We start from the raw sequence: 11791 nt of genomic DNA, 5'->3' as shown, positions 1-11791 counted from the left end.
ATGCCAAGTGTCCTTGTTTGCATTTGCTGCACTGACTGTGTCAGGCAAGCTCAGTTTCTCTCAGCATCCAGGTATTCAGCTTCAGGCAAACTACTTTGAATACTGTTCCTCACTAGATTTTAAACATCTTGGATATCTAATAAGCGGACCAACTCAACGAACAGGTTCTTGTATTTTAATTTGGGTGCTGTGTGCACAGGCTGGGTGCTGACAACCTGAATGCATACGTCTCTGTCCAAGTATCAACATGGCTGCCCTTTGTGAACTGAGGAGAGAGGAAATGCTTGGGCTTATGCCTGAGCAGTGTCTCAGGGGACCACCCGATGCAAACCCCGGGTAATCCCCTGTGACAGCACATCTGTAGTAGGCCACCGTGCCAGAGCAGTTCCACGGGGCAGCCCAGGGCCCAGGCTTCAGGCAGCTCGTGGGGATGAGGCAGGTCTGAGGAAGTCAGTCTGCATGTCAGGGTCAGGATCAGGCCAGTGATGGTGACCAAGGTTGGACACAGCCCAGTGACGGCCATGCAGGGCTGTAGCGACAAGGCAGAGTTGAGGGCAGGCCAGGCAGTCAGTCTGCAGGCCAGGGTCACAGAGACCCAAGTCTGGGCACGGCCATCACCACAGGCACACGGGTGAGAGGCATTGGAGCCAAGCACACCTTCAGCACAGTTCAGATGGGGACTGAGGGCCCAGGGCTGATCTGAACTGGGGCTGCTGGGCAGGGCTGGGGTGCAAGCCCCAGGTGATGTTGATCAGAGCTATGAGGGCTTGTCAGTGCCCTTGGGGCCCTGAGAACAGCTTCAGGGGCAGGTACAATAACAGTATGAGCATGGTCAGTCTAAGTGAAGCCGAAGGTCTGTCTCCCCGAGCTCCTGATCTCCAGGAGTGGTCAACAAAGGGAGACCTTCCCCCTTCCCTCATACACAATTCCTGGGCAAGCAGAGGTGGAGGGGTGCTAGTGCTGGCACTGCTGCTCCTTCTATTGGCACCTCTCCAGAGTTTCTGTTAGGAGAAGGAGCATTGTCCCGTGCTGAGACTAGAGGGGAAGCTGAGGACATGAGGAAGTTGATGCATGGGAGAAGCTCAAATCTTGCCACCAGTGGTGCCAAGTCTTTGGGGAGCAAATTGCCCCTCATCTCATGGAGATGGACTATGAGCATCTCCTGCCAAAAAAGCAGGGACCTTTGACTGGCAGCCAGTCCCTCCCCATGTCCTTAGCAACTTCACACAGGCCAGTAGGCTGCAGCTGGGATCCATGTGAGGAAATGGCATCTGCTCAGATCTACCTTATGCAGTTACCGTCAGATCCATTTGACACCTTAGAACCTATTCAGGACCTTCTCTCCTGGCATACAGACATGGTCTGCACCAGCTGCACACTTTGAAGGGCATTTTATTGTCAATTTAATATTTCAATAGCTTTCTTTACCATGCTTTGTAGCCATACCAGCCTATTTTTAGTCTTTTTCCTCCTGGTGATATAAACTGTCCTGAGCCATTTCAGCAATCTCCATTCTTCTTAAAAGCATGTTATCCTTTTGGCTTAGTCATTTTGTGATAAGGTCTTTTGGGAGGAATTTCTTTGTTGCTGTTGTTCTTTTAACGATACCAGATAGAATGCATTATACTCACTCTTATACATAGCTTTTTTAATAGCATGGTTCTGAATGAAGCCCCTCACGCATCTCAGCACTAAACCCAGTCACTTTTATGTTCTCCAACCAGCTGCTCCAAAAATCATGCTTTTGTTGTATCTGAAATGTAGCAACTACATCATATGCTGATGTGACATTTACTCACTCCACGTGGGGGTAATTGGAGACTCTTCATTATGATGATGTTTTCTGCCTCGGCAGCCTCTCTGATCTCCTAAAAATATCCCTGTCACCACCACTGTTTTTGAAGACTGTTCACTGCAGTAGTCCTGATACTCCCCTTTGCCTATTTAGGTGTGAATTTTCTAACTACAGGGGTTCAGGCTTACCTGAAGTGTTGGAAGATTAAAATTGTTTAGGCACAGTGACTCCAAGGTGTCTTTAGCATCCAGCATCACTCCTCTACGAGAACAATTTAGTTCTTCCTGTATAATCTGTAGCCTGCTATTGCAACACCCCACTGATTATCTGCCTTGCACCAGTTTCTGATAAGGCTGTTCTCAGTCAAAACTGTGTAATCATAGAATCATAGAATGGTTTAGGTTGGAAGGGACCTTTAGAGGCCACCTAGTCTACCCTCCCTGCAGTGAGCAGGGACTTCTTTAACTAAATCAGGTTGCTCAGAGCCCTGTCCAACCTGACCTTGAATGTTTCCAGGGATGAGGCATCGACCACCTCTCTGGGCAACCTGGGCCATCACTGTCAGAGTTGCACCACTGTCACCATAAAAAATTTCTGCCTTATATCTAGTCTGAGTCTGCACTCTAGTTTAAAACCATTACCCCTTTTCCTGTTGCAACAGGCCCTGCTAAAAAGTCTGTCCCCATCTTTCTTATAGGCTGCAATAAGGTCTCCCCGCAGCCTTCTCTTCTCCAGGCTGAACAACCCCAACTCTCTCAGCCTGTCCTCGTAGCAGAGGTGCTCCAGCCCTTGGAGCATTTTTGTGCCCTCCTCTGGATCTGCTTGAACTGGTCCATGTCCTTCCTGTGCTGAGGGCTCCAGAGCTGGACTTGGCACTGCAGGTGGGGTCTCACTAGAGTGGAGCGGAGGGGCAGAATCACCTCCCTCGACCTGCTGGCCACGCTGCTTTTGATGCAGCCTAGGATATGGTTGGCTTTCTGGGCTGTGAGTGCACATTGCTGGCTCATGTCCAGCTTTTTATCCCCCAGCACCCCCAAGTCCTTCTCCTCAGGGCTAGTCTCAGTCCCTCCATCCTCCAGCCTGTTCTGGTACCAGGGGTTGCCCCAACCCAGGTGCAGGACCTTGTACTTGGCCTTGTTGAACCTCATGCGGTTCTCACAGGCCCACCCCTCCGGCTTGTCTAGGTCTCTTTGGATGACAGTTGTTCCATCCACCCATTGGAGCAACTGGACTTTGGATAGTCCAGTTGTTCCACCTTGTTTTTTGATTGCTAGTGTTTGTACAGAAGGACATTTGTGGCTGTTGTGGATCCCCATCTTTTAACTAAGAGAATTTGAATAGCTTAGGGAAGGATGACCCTAAAATTTAGGGGGAGTTTGCACATCAGTCTTCCTCACTTAGTGCAAAAACTCTCCTGTATCTTGATGAACTGTCAGCAGCCCGACTCCTTCGCTCGCAGCCCGTGTCCGTATTCCCATGGCCCGCTCCTTGCCACCTGCCTGAGCTCTTGGCAGGGACACCCCCCTGCAGCCCCCGATCCCGAGGGTTCAGTGCTTCGCTCGGGCAGCGAGCGGCGCGGGCAGCGGGCGGCGCAGGCAGTACTAGCAAACACGCGGTCCCACATGGTCTAGCGGTTAGGATTCCTGGTTTTCACCCAGGCGGCCCGGGTTCGACTCCCGGTGTGGGAAACAGCAAGTGATTTTGCTTTCTACCTATTCTTTTCTCCATTTTATTTGTTGATTCCGAGAGCTCCCTCCCAGCGCCCGCAGCGCGGGGTGAGACGAGCGACTCCCACCCCCACGCCAGACCCTCTGCGTCTCCCCGGGGACATCGGTTAAGTGAACGCCTGGCACTCGTAGCAGACTCGAGGATGACGAAGCAGCACCAGCGAAGGGTGGCGTTCCACGCACGGTGCTGCAGCAAGCGCCAGCCTCTCCTGCGGATCAAGCCGTCCCACAACCGTGAAAACTTCTGTTAGGAAATGCATTACTGAGAGCTCCCCCCTGGCCCTCCCGTCTGCTCCGGAGGTGAATCCAGCCAAGGCCACAGCGAGTGCGCCAGTGGTGCCGCAGGGCCGACCATCCACAGCCGATCGATCAGCCAGGGCAGCGCTACGACACACCAGGGCCGGACACGGAGCTCGTGCAGCTGCCTCCCCTCGAGGTCCCTCATTAGCCACCCCCACCCAGTCTGGAAGCACCGGGTCCTGCTCGTGTTGTGTTCGTCCTCCCCCCCAAACAGCCCAGGCACCAGCCAAGGGCGTGAGGTGTGCTGGTGCAGTGGACCAAAAAAGACAAAGCCACAGCCTCCCTCCAGAGCCTGGCTCCGTAGGCAACCGGTGGGAGAGAAAACCCTTCAGGAAGTCAACCGACATAAGCCCAGCCACACGCTTAAGTCCCAATCATATGATGAGGGAACAAGACGGAGCTGGTCAGAGCCAACCTTCAGGGGCTGACTGGGAGCAGCGAGTGAGGGCACCCAGCCACTGTGGTGCTACGGCAGCAGCCACAACACCCCCATTTTGTCTGTGCGAAAATTATTAATTTTGTTTACAACCAACCTGTACAAAAATGTTTAGGTTGGAATAGACCTATCTATTATAGTGATGCCTTTTTTTTTTTTAATTTTTAAAGAGCTCATTTTTCCTAAATGTCCCAAACTCAATTAAGTTGACCAGTTCAGCTTAAAAAGACTTGGAAACTCTGTGCAAGAGTGTCAGGATATTTTTAGGCTATTAACATTTCAGGAACTTTGTTAGAAATGACATTAAATGACACAGTAGCCTGGGAATTTTGAAAAAACAGGTTTTCATTTGCAAACCTATGGGCCTGAGTTCTCATACCTTGGTTGGTTTAAGTATTCCTATATGCTACAGCAAAATTATAATTTTGGGAGGCAACGTGTTTTTAGAACTTCTCTTTACATCGTTTCAGATTTGTAGGACAAAAAAGAAATAACCTAAAACCCCCAGTGTTTATTGCTTATCTTGTGCTGACTTCAGCAGGAAACCCACTCAATGTTATCTGTGCGTTGAACAATTGGCCAAAACTTACTGCGTATTATTAAATTTAAATACAAATGAGCTATTTTGTGGGCTCCCAGGGGAAACAAAGCACTGTTAATGAGGCGCGCAGGGTTTGTTTTGGACTGCTTTCTGAGTTAGACTGTTCAGCTTCAAGGCTCCAGCAATCAGCAGGGGCTTGGGCCAAAAGCAGCCCCAGAACGCCAGGTCACTGACAATTTAGATTATACTTGGGACAATAGCGGCTAAAAAGCTGTCAGGCAGCAGTGGCCCGTTAAGGGAGGTGTAGTTTCTGGCGGAAGGGGACAGCTGTAGCACTTTCAGGTGCTGTTCCTCTTACGCTTACTGAATCCTGCTGAGCCCTCGCCTGAAAGGAGGAAGGTCAGACCACAGATGCTGTTAAATCGTCACGTCAGAAGAACCAGTCATGAAGGAACACACACGGTTTCACCCCCCAGCCCAATCTGCGACCTAATCTGTTCTATCCCTCTGTCCTACAATAAATAACAAGCTTGAAACAGCACATCTTTAACGCTAGCCCTGACCATCGCCCATTTGGCCCAAGATAAAAGCATGTCAACAAGGTGAGCGCATACGATGCTTCTTCCTGTGCTCTCAGGCTCCAGTATCAGCAGCTCAGGGACTTCCTGACCTAGACACGACTTACACATGGTGTGTGTTAGTCACGACAGTTCAGTTCTTTTCACCCACCAAAAAGGCAAGGGCCTTTCCCCCCCTGGTGTGAGATCCCCGAAGCCACCCTCACTCGGCACTGCTGCCCAAGGGGTTGCGCTGACGCTGGGAATGGCACCGTGAGGGCCAACGGCCACCTCAGGAAAGGTGCTGGTTTTCTTTTACAGCAAGCATAAAGTTGCCCGATGTAGCAGGTGTGGGTACAAATCCGGATTCATGCTGAACGCCCTGCCTGCCCAGGCGCACCCTCATTACCCCGGTAACAGCATGGTGCAATGAGCGTTTATAGAGCTGATGCAGCTTTTTGGAGCGGGGGGGGGCTATAAAACCAGTTATGGTTACGGGGTGCTGAGGAAGGGGAATAAAGGACCCTTCCCGCGGTGAGCACACCTGACGTGGGCAGGGTGCCGGTGCACAGCCGGGGCGCGCGGCGGAACCACGCCCGGGCAGGAGGGGCTGCCGCACCTTTGTCACAAAGCGAGACGCCGTGACGCGGCTGCCCCGGCGGGGGCACGCCCGGGAGGGGGAGAGGGGACGTTACGCCCGCCGCTCACCTTTGACCTCCCCGCCACCCCCACCCAGGCGGCCGCGCGAGCTCTCGCGAGAGAGCGGCGGCGCGTGACGGCCCCGCCCGTCTGCCCAAGTCTCGCGGGTGTTCGAGCCACCGCTTCCGGGCGCGCGCCTTCCCGCGAGAGGTGGGGGGCTGTGCCAGTCCCTTCCTCTCGCGAGAGCCCCTGCGCCGCGCGCTGGTCGCCCCCGTGCCGTGCGCCGAGCCCTGCCAGCAGCCGGACGCGGCGGGCGCCATTTCGGGGAGCCGCCGCCGCCGGGGCCAGAGCCGGGGCCCAGCCCGGGTCTGGGTGCCGCCCGTCACCGTCGCGCCGCCCCGCGCCGCCCCTCGCCGCCTGCCGCCCTGGGGCCGGCCGAGCGGCGCCGCCCGCCGCAGGTGTAGCCGCCTGGAGAGGGCTCCCGAGCCCGCGGGCCCATCCCCCATCCGCAGCGCAGCCGTAGCCCGGAGCCGCCGCCGCACTTCGGGCACCCGAACAAGCACCACACCCGCCCGTCGCGCAGGTAACTACTGGACGGGGGCCGGACCAAGCCGCGGCCTGGCCAGCGGAGCGCCAGGGCCTGGCTTGGGGGTGGACCGGCGGCCTGCGCCCCTCCTGCCGCCGCGGCCGGCGCTCTCCGCCTGGGCGGGCCCGTACCTCGGCCCCGGCCGCCGCCGGCGGCATCCGCGCCGCTGCCCTGTTGCGTGGCCGCGGCGCCCCGCGGGCTGCCCCCGCCCCGAGGCCGCGGCCTGGCGTGGGGGGGTTGCGTGTTCCCGGGGCCACGTAGCGGGCGGCCACCGGTGCGGCGGTGTCCCTCCGCGTCTCCCCCCACGATGGCGCTGTGCCCGGTGACCGGCGGGGGCGCTGGCGGGCGCGGCGCGGGCCGGCGGTCCTGGCGGGACGGGGCGGCGCGACTCCGGCCCCGCGCAGCTTTCGGGAACCCGAGGGCGTTTGGTTCCGATCGCGCCAGGAGCGTGGGGAGGGTCGCGAGTGGGCGCTTGCTGCGTGGAGATGCGTGTCGTGTGGGAACTGAGCGTTCCTCCCAGGTGTCCGTGTTCTCCCCGCGCCTCCCTGGTGCTATTCCCGGGGGCTCCTTGCAAAGCAAGAGCGGAATTGTTATTCTTTGGGATTTCCGCAGCAAATAATTTCGAGGAGAGGGCCTTTTTAAACCCCTTTTGCGTAATACAACACAGCAAAAAGGGATGGAATCTGTCTTCAAAATATTGGCTAGATCAGTAGCCGTAAATGTCATGTTTTCTGGAGACCCACAGAGTCTCAGGTGTAGTTGATTCCTTGTTTCTGTTGATGGTTTGGGGTTTCTTTTGTTGGTGGGTTTTTTTTTGTTTTGTGGTGGTTTTTCTTCTCTACAGAGGTGTCGGGCATATGCAGCTTTTTTGAGCAACCTGAAAGGCTTTTATGAAAATTATTTTGAGCTTCAGTGTTTAATGAAAGATAGTTGAAAATCTGTCATGATTTTCTACTAATTTGAAATTAATAAGGATTATTTGTGATTTTTTAAAAAGAAAAGTAAATTTATACGTAGCGTCATTTTATGCGTTACATGAATAACAAACTTGATAGGAGGTCTGTGTTAGGTGAACAGAAGGTATTCTGATAAAAACATGGTGACGTACCAATGGAAGTGTTTTGTACAGAGGGCATGGATTGCACGGGGTGAGACCAAAGGTCCCTGTAACTCAGGATCTTGGCTGATGGTGGCCAACAGTAAATGCTTGAGAATAGAAACACAAGGCAATCATACAGTGGTACTTCTCTCTGTGTGCTCTTAGTTGTCAGTTGTGGTTCAGGGTAACAAGGCATGTCTTTGTTTAATGAAAAGCCTTTTCTGTGAACTTTTGTGCTTTTTTGTTTTCGGGTTTTGAACACATCTGCATGTGCTTTTTTCTTTGTTAGCATCCACAGTGCTCTGTAACAGTGAATTCCACGGCTTAATGCTGTGTGAATAAGGACCTTTGTTTTGAACCCACCGGATGATACTTCATCCACTCTTGGGTGAATGCAGTAATAGTCACGCCCTAGGTGCTTTTCCATGCCAGCCATGATTTGGCAGTCCTGGTTATGGCCCATGCTCCCCTTTGGTCACCCCTCTTCAGGATGAAGAATCCCACTCCAGGTGTAGCTGGATGGGTTAGCTGAATTACACGTGTGAATGTGTAATTGTGCGTGGGAGTTGTTACCCGTGGGGATTTTCTTGTAGAATCCTGGCTTTTGCCTTGTACTTTTTCATGGTCCTTAATCATGCTGATGTAGTTGTTCATATCAGATACTGGTGGAGCAGTGGTGAATTAAATCATCTGCATGTATGTGGCTGACATGAAAAACTGAATGTAAATACTCTAGTAAGATGTAAAATGTGAGCCATTACATGTAAAATAAGGATGGTCTTATCTGTAAGTGATAGCGCTGTAGTCCAAGAGGCAGTAACATGAAAATGAGGTTAGCGTGCCTTGGTTAAGTAATTTTGAACTTCCAGTGCTCTGATATTGCTAAGGATTATGTTTTGTTCTTGATTGTTTTAATGGGCATTGGTCAGATGTGGGTGGGGGAGTGCCTCGATTCTTACATGTGGTGCAGCTCAGTTATGAGGGTATGAATGAAGAGCTTAAAGGGTCTTGAAACGCTGGAGCCATTTCATTATGCTGGCCAAATCTCTGGACAGCACAGTTCCTGCAGCAATGCCTGTAACTGAGGTGCAAGAATTAATCTGTATGATTAAAAAGCCATTTTATGGCATGCATGCAGGAAAATCTTCACTCTTGAGCTGTCTCACTTGGACCAAAGAAGGAAAAAGGAGAGGAACTGCTTTATTGAGAGATTTGAGGAAGTTGAGTCTCCATACTTGAAAGCAGTCTTGAGAGATTCTGAATAGCAATCCTGCATAGGGAAAGGAAGTAAGTGTCAAAGGGATTCAGAGTGTAATAAAATCAAAATTTTATTAGTGGGTTGAAGTTGAAAAATAAGAGGGACAAGTTAAAAAAAAAGTTTATGGTGGCTACTATTACGTGGCATGGTGGATCTTTTTTGTGTGAAACCTGAAGTTGCAGACTGGATGGATCTTGTGTGTGCTGTAGGAGCTCTTAATGCTTGAATCATATCTGCCTCTTCTGTGGCCCCCATTGTGCAGGAGGCTGCATTTCTTGAAGTCTTCAGTAAATACAATAGTAGCAAATGCTAGGAAGCTGTGACCAGCTTTGCCTTAACATTTGTTCTGTGTTCTTTAGATGGTTCCTGGGTCCTTTGGTCAAGCTTTGGTACTTCGTAAGATGGCTGCTGGACCTGTGTTTCTGTATCAAATGACCTGTGCTCTTTTTTTTGAAAGAAATAGGTGTAGTACCTGTGGGGTTTCAGCTGGCTAGTGGTGTTCAATAGCATTTTTTGTTCACGGCTGTAATTGCTTTGTGTCACCTGCTTCATCATCTCACTGGGCAGGGCTTCATTCCAGCTCTTGTTGGGAATGTCTTCTGAGAACACGGCTCTATGCATTTGAGTCAATGCAGTGATGGCCTCTTAAGCAAAAGCCTTTGGAATGTAAAGCACAAGGCTGTTTCTGTCTCAGGTAAATTTTGCTTCTTCTTCTAGGTGTCCTGAAAAATGGCTGATGATATTGATATTGAAGCAATGCTTGAAGCTCCGTACAAGAAGGTGAGAAAAATGTGCCAGTGAGGTCCTGTTTACCTTAATATACCATTATTCATGAAACTACTGCTGAACTGTAAACTAACATCCCTGGAGCCCTCATGATTTATCTTATTGGAGATGCATTACATGTAACTTACAAGTAAATATATACTGTTAATGTAATTATATTGTGCAGTAGTTTCACTTCAGAGTGATGAATAAATGCCCATCTATCTCTCTTTGTAGACTTGCCTAACGATATCTCACCTCTACTCCCATGAATTCACCTTTGATTCCAGTGTGAACTGTCAATCATAAGGTAGTAATTGAGTGACGTATCGCTGTACCGTGGTCCCCTAGGTTTTAAAAAAAATAAAATTCAACCAACAAAAAAAAAACAACCCACAACGCAACCAAAAAAACCCAAAACAAAAAACCAAAAACCAACCAACCAAAAAACAAAACACACACACACAAAAAAAAGAGAAACTAAAAACCTCTCCTGAAATTGCCAGGTCCAGTTTGTTGTAGCAACAAGGTGAATGCAGTGGTTTGGGAAAACAGCAGGGTTCCAAGAATAACCTTTTCACCAGTCCCATGGCAAGTAAATATTTGAACAGTCTGCTCGGTGCAAGAAGAGTGAGACTTGCTTTTAATGCAGAAGACTGGTGGCGGTTAATCTTTTAACAGGGCAGATGGAAATCAGTTCTGAGTGAATGAATTTACAGAAATTCTTGGATCCCTGAATAGAATGTTCTTAGCAAGTAAAAGACAGTATCACAGTCTGCGGTATCATTCTAAAATAAGCTCTTGTATTCTTCTGTCCTAGTTGTTTAATTAGGAAATGTCAATTTTGATGCAAAATTTTTATCAATTAGCGTAGCAATGTCTTTCACCTAAACCAGCAGCAAATGAATACTGTCTTTTTTGTTTTCACCAAATGTGGTGAAGTGTTAACGTTATGCATGCTTTAGCACTGGTTTTGCAAGAAATGTATATTAAGTTTAAGTTGCTTAGGAATTGTACTTTTGATGTAACAGATGTGATTAAACTGTAAAGCAAGTATATAAATTATATAGCAGCTATTGTTAGCCTATTCTGCAGTGTTTATTACCACAATGTCATGAATATTGGATGAGCATGTGTAAGTTTTAAGTGGTATATTTAGTTTATGTAATAATTTAGCAGTTATATTAAAATCTTGAAGAGATATTTGTAAATTGTTATGTTAAAATTCTTGTGTCCTGGTTTAACATGGATATTTTCCATGTAAACAGGTATGGAAATAGGGAATGTTTAGGCTGGACTGGTGGATTATTGATGACTTTCTTGGGAGTCGACGTTACTAAAGCAGTGTGAATCCCTGTTTGCTTCAGGGCGAGATGTGTGACAGAGGTGACATCAAGCTCTTACAACCCTTCAACGAAAATGAGTGAAGATCTCGGGAATGGCATCGGTCACAGGAAATCCATAGTGGCTGGCTGCTAGCGTAGCCACTGGGGCTTAGGCAGAGATATAGCCTTGGTACTGATCAGAGGGGCACACAAACACAAACCTGAAACTTCCTCTTACATTTTATAGAAATAACACTTAACCACTTGAGTGCTGAATTCTGCAGGATAACTTGCTCTCTAAACCATGTAAGGAAGTATCTACAATTTAATATACACTCTTAAATGATGCAAGTCTTGTATTTTGTAATTGTATGACTTAAATTTAAGCAGCAAAGTGGTTAAACATGCCTACCTAAATTTTCTAAAGCTTTCCATGTTAAACTGTAAGCAAGTAATTTAGTATTAAAATTTTTGTTTTGTATTTTCTTATTCCTATTCCCATTACCCTTTGACCACTTGAAATGTTTCCGCTTCGTCCTCATGATGTTCTTCTATCAACCCTGCTTAGGATGAGAACAAATTGAGCAGTGCCAATGGCCATGAAGAGCGCAGCAAGAAGTAAGTATTTTCTCAGTTCTTTACGTTTGGGAGGAGGCTGCTGACTTCAGTAAACTTGCGAATGCATGTCAGTAGTGTTTAGGGAAATAAAATGGAAATGCTTGATATTGCTGCAGCAGTTATGAAATTTTATTTTGTTTACAAA

At 49.2% G+C, this 11791-nt stretch overlaps 1 protein-coding gene and 1 non-coding gene across 7 annotated transcripts in view; both read left to right on the top strand.

The window, feature by feature from the left end:
* Window positions 1–3411: 3411 nt before the first annotated feature.
* TRNAE-UUC (transfer RNA glutamic acid (anticodon UUC)) lies at window positions 3412–3483 on the top strand. Its single transcript has one exon. It is a non-coding gene; the product is annotated as a tRNA-Glu (tRNA).
* Window positions 3484–6275: 2792 nt separating this feature from the next.
* RBM39 (RNA binding motif protein 39) overlaps window positions 6276–11791 on the top strand; it is a 31952-nt gene continuing 26436 nt past the window's right edge. For 3 of the 6 annotated variants that reach the window (XM_075108473.1, XM_075108470.1, XM_075108469.1), the window contains exons 1-3: window positions 6440–6578; window positions 9656–9718; window positions 11597–11646. In XM_075108473.1, coding sequence (XP_074964574.1) covers window positions 9668–9718; window positions 11597–11646 — 101 coding nt within the window. In that variant the 5' untranslated portion in view covers window positions 6440–6578; window positions 9656–9667. Of the gene's footprint in view, window positions 6579–9653; window positions 9719–9940; window positions 10014–11214; window positions 11335–11596; window positions 11647–11791 lie in introns of those variants that run through there. The other 3 variants (XM_075108472.1, XM_075108475.1, XM_075108474.1) reach the window with 3 other exon arrangements.

This window comes from Phalacrocorax aristotelis, chromosome 13 (assembly GCF_949628215.1).
Source record: "Phalacrocorax aristotelis chromosome 13, bGulAri2.1, whole genome shotgun sequence".
NCBI lineage: Eukaryota > Metazoa > Chordata > Aves > Suliformes > Phalacrocoracidae > Phalacrocorax > Phalacrocorax aristotelis.
This window is presented reverse-complemented; position numbering and strand designations above follow the sequence as displayed.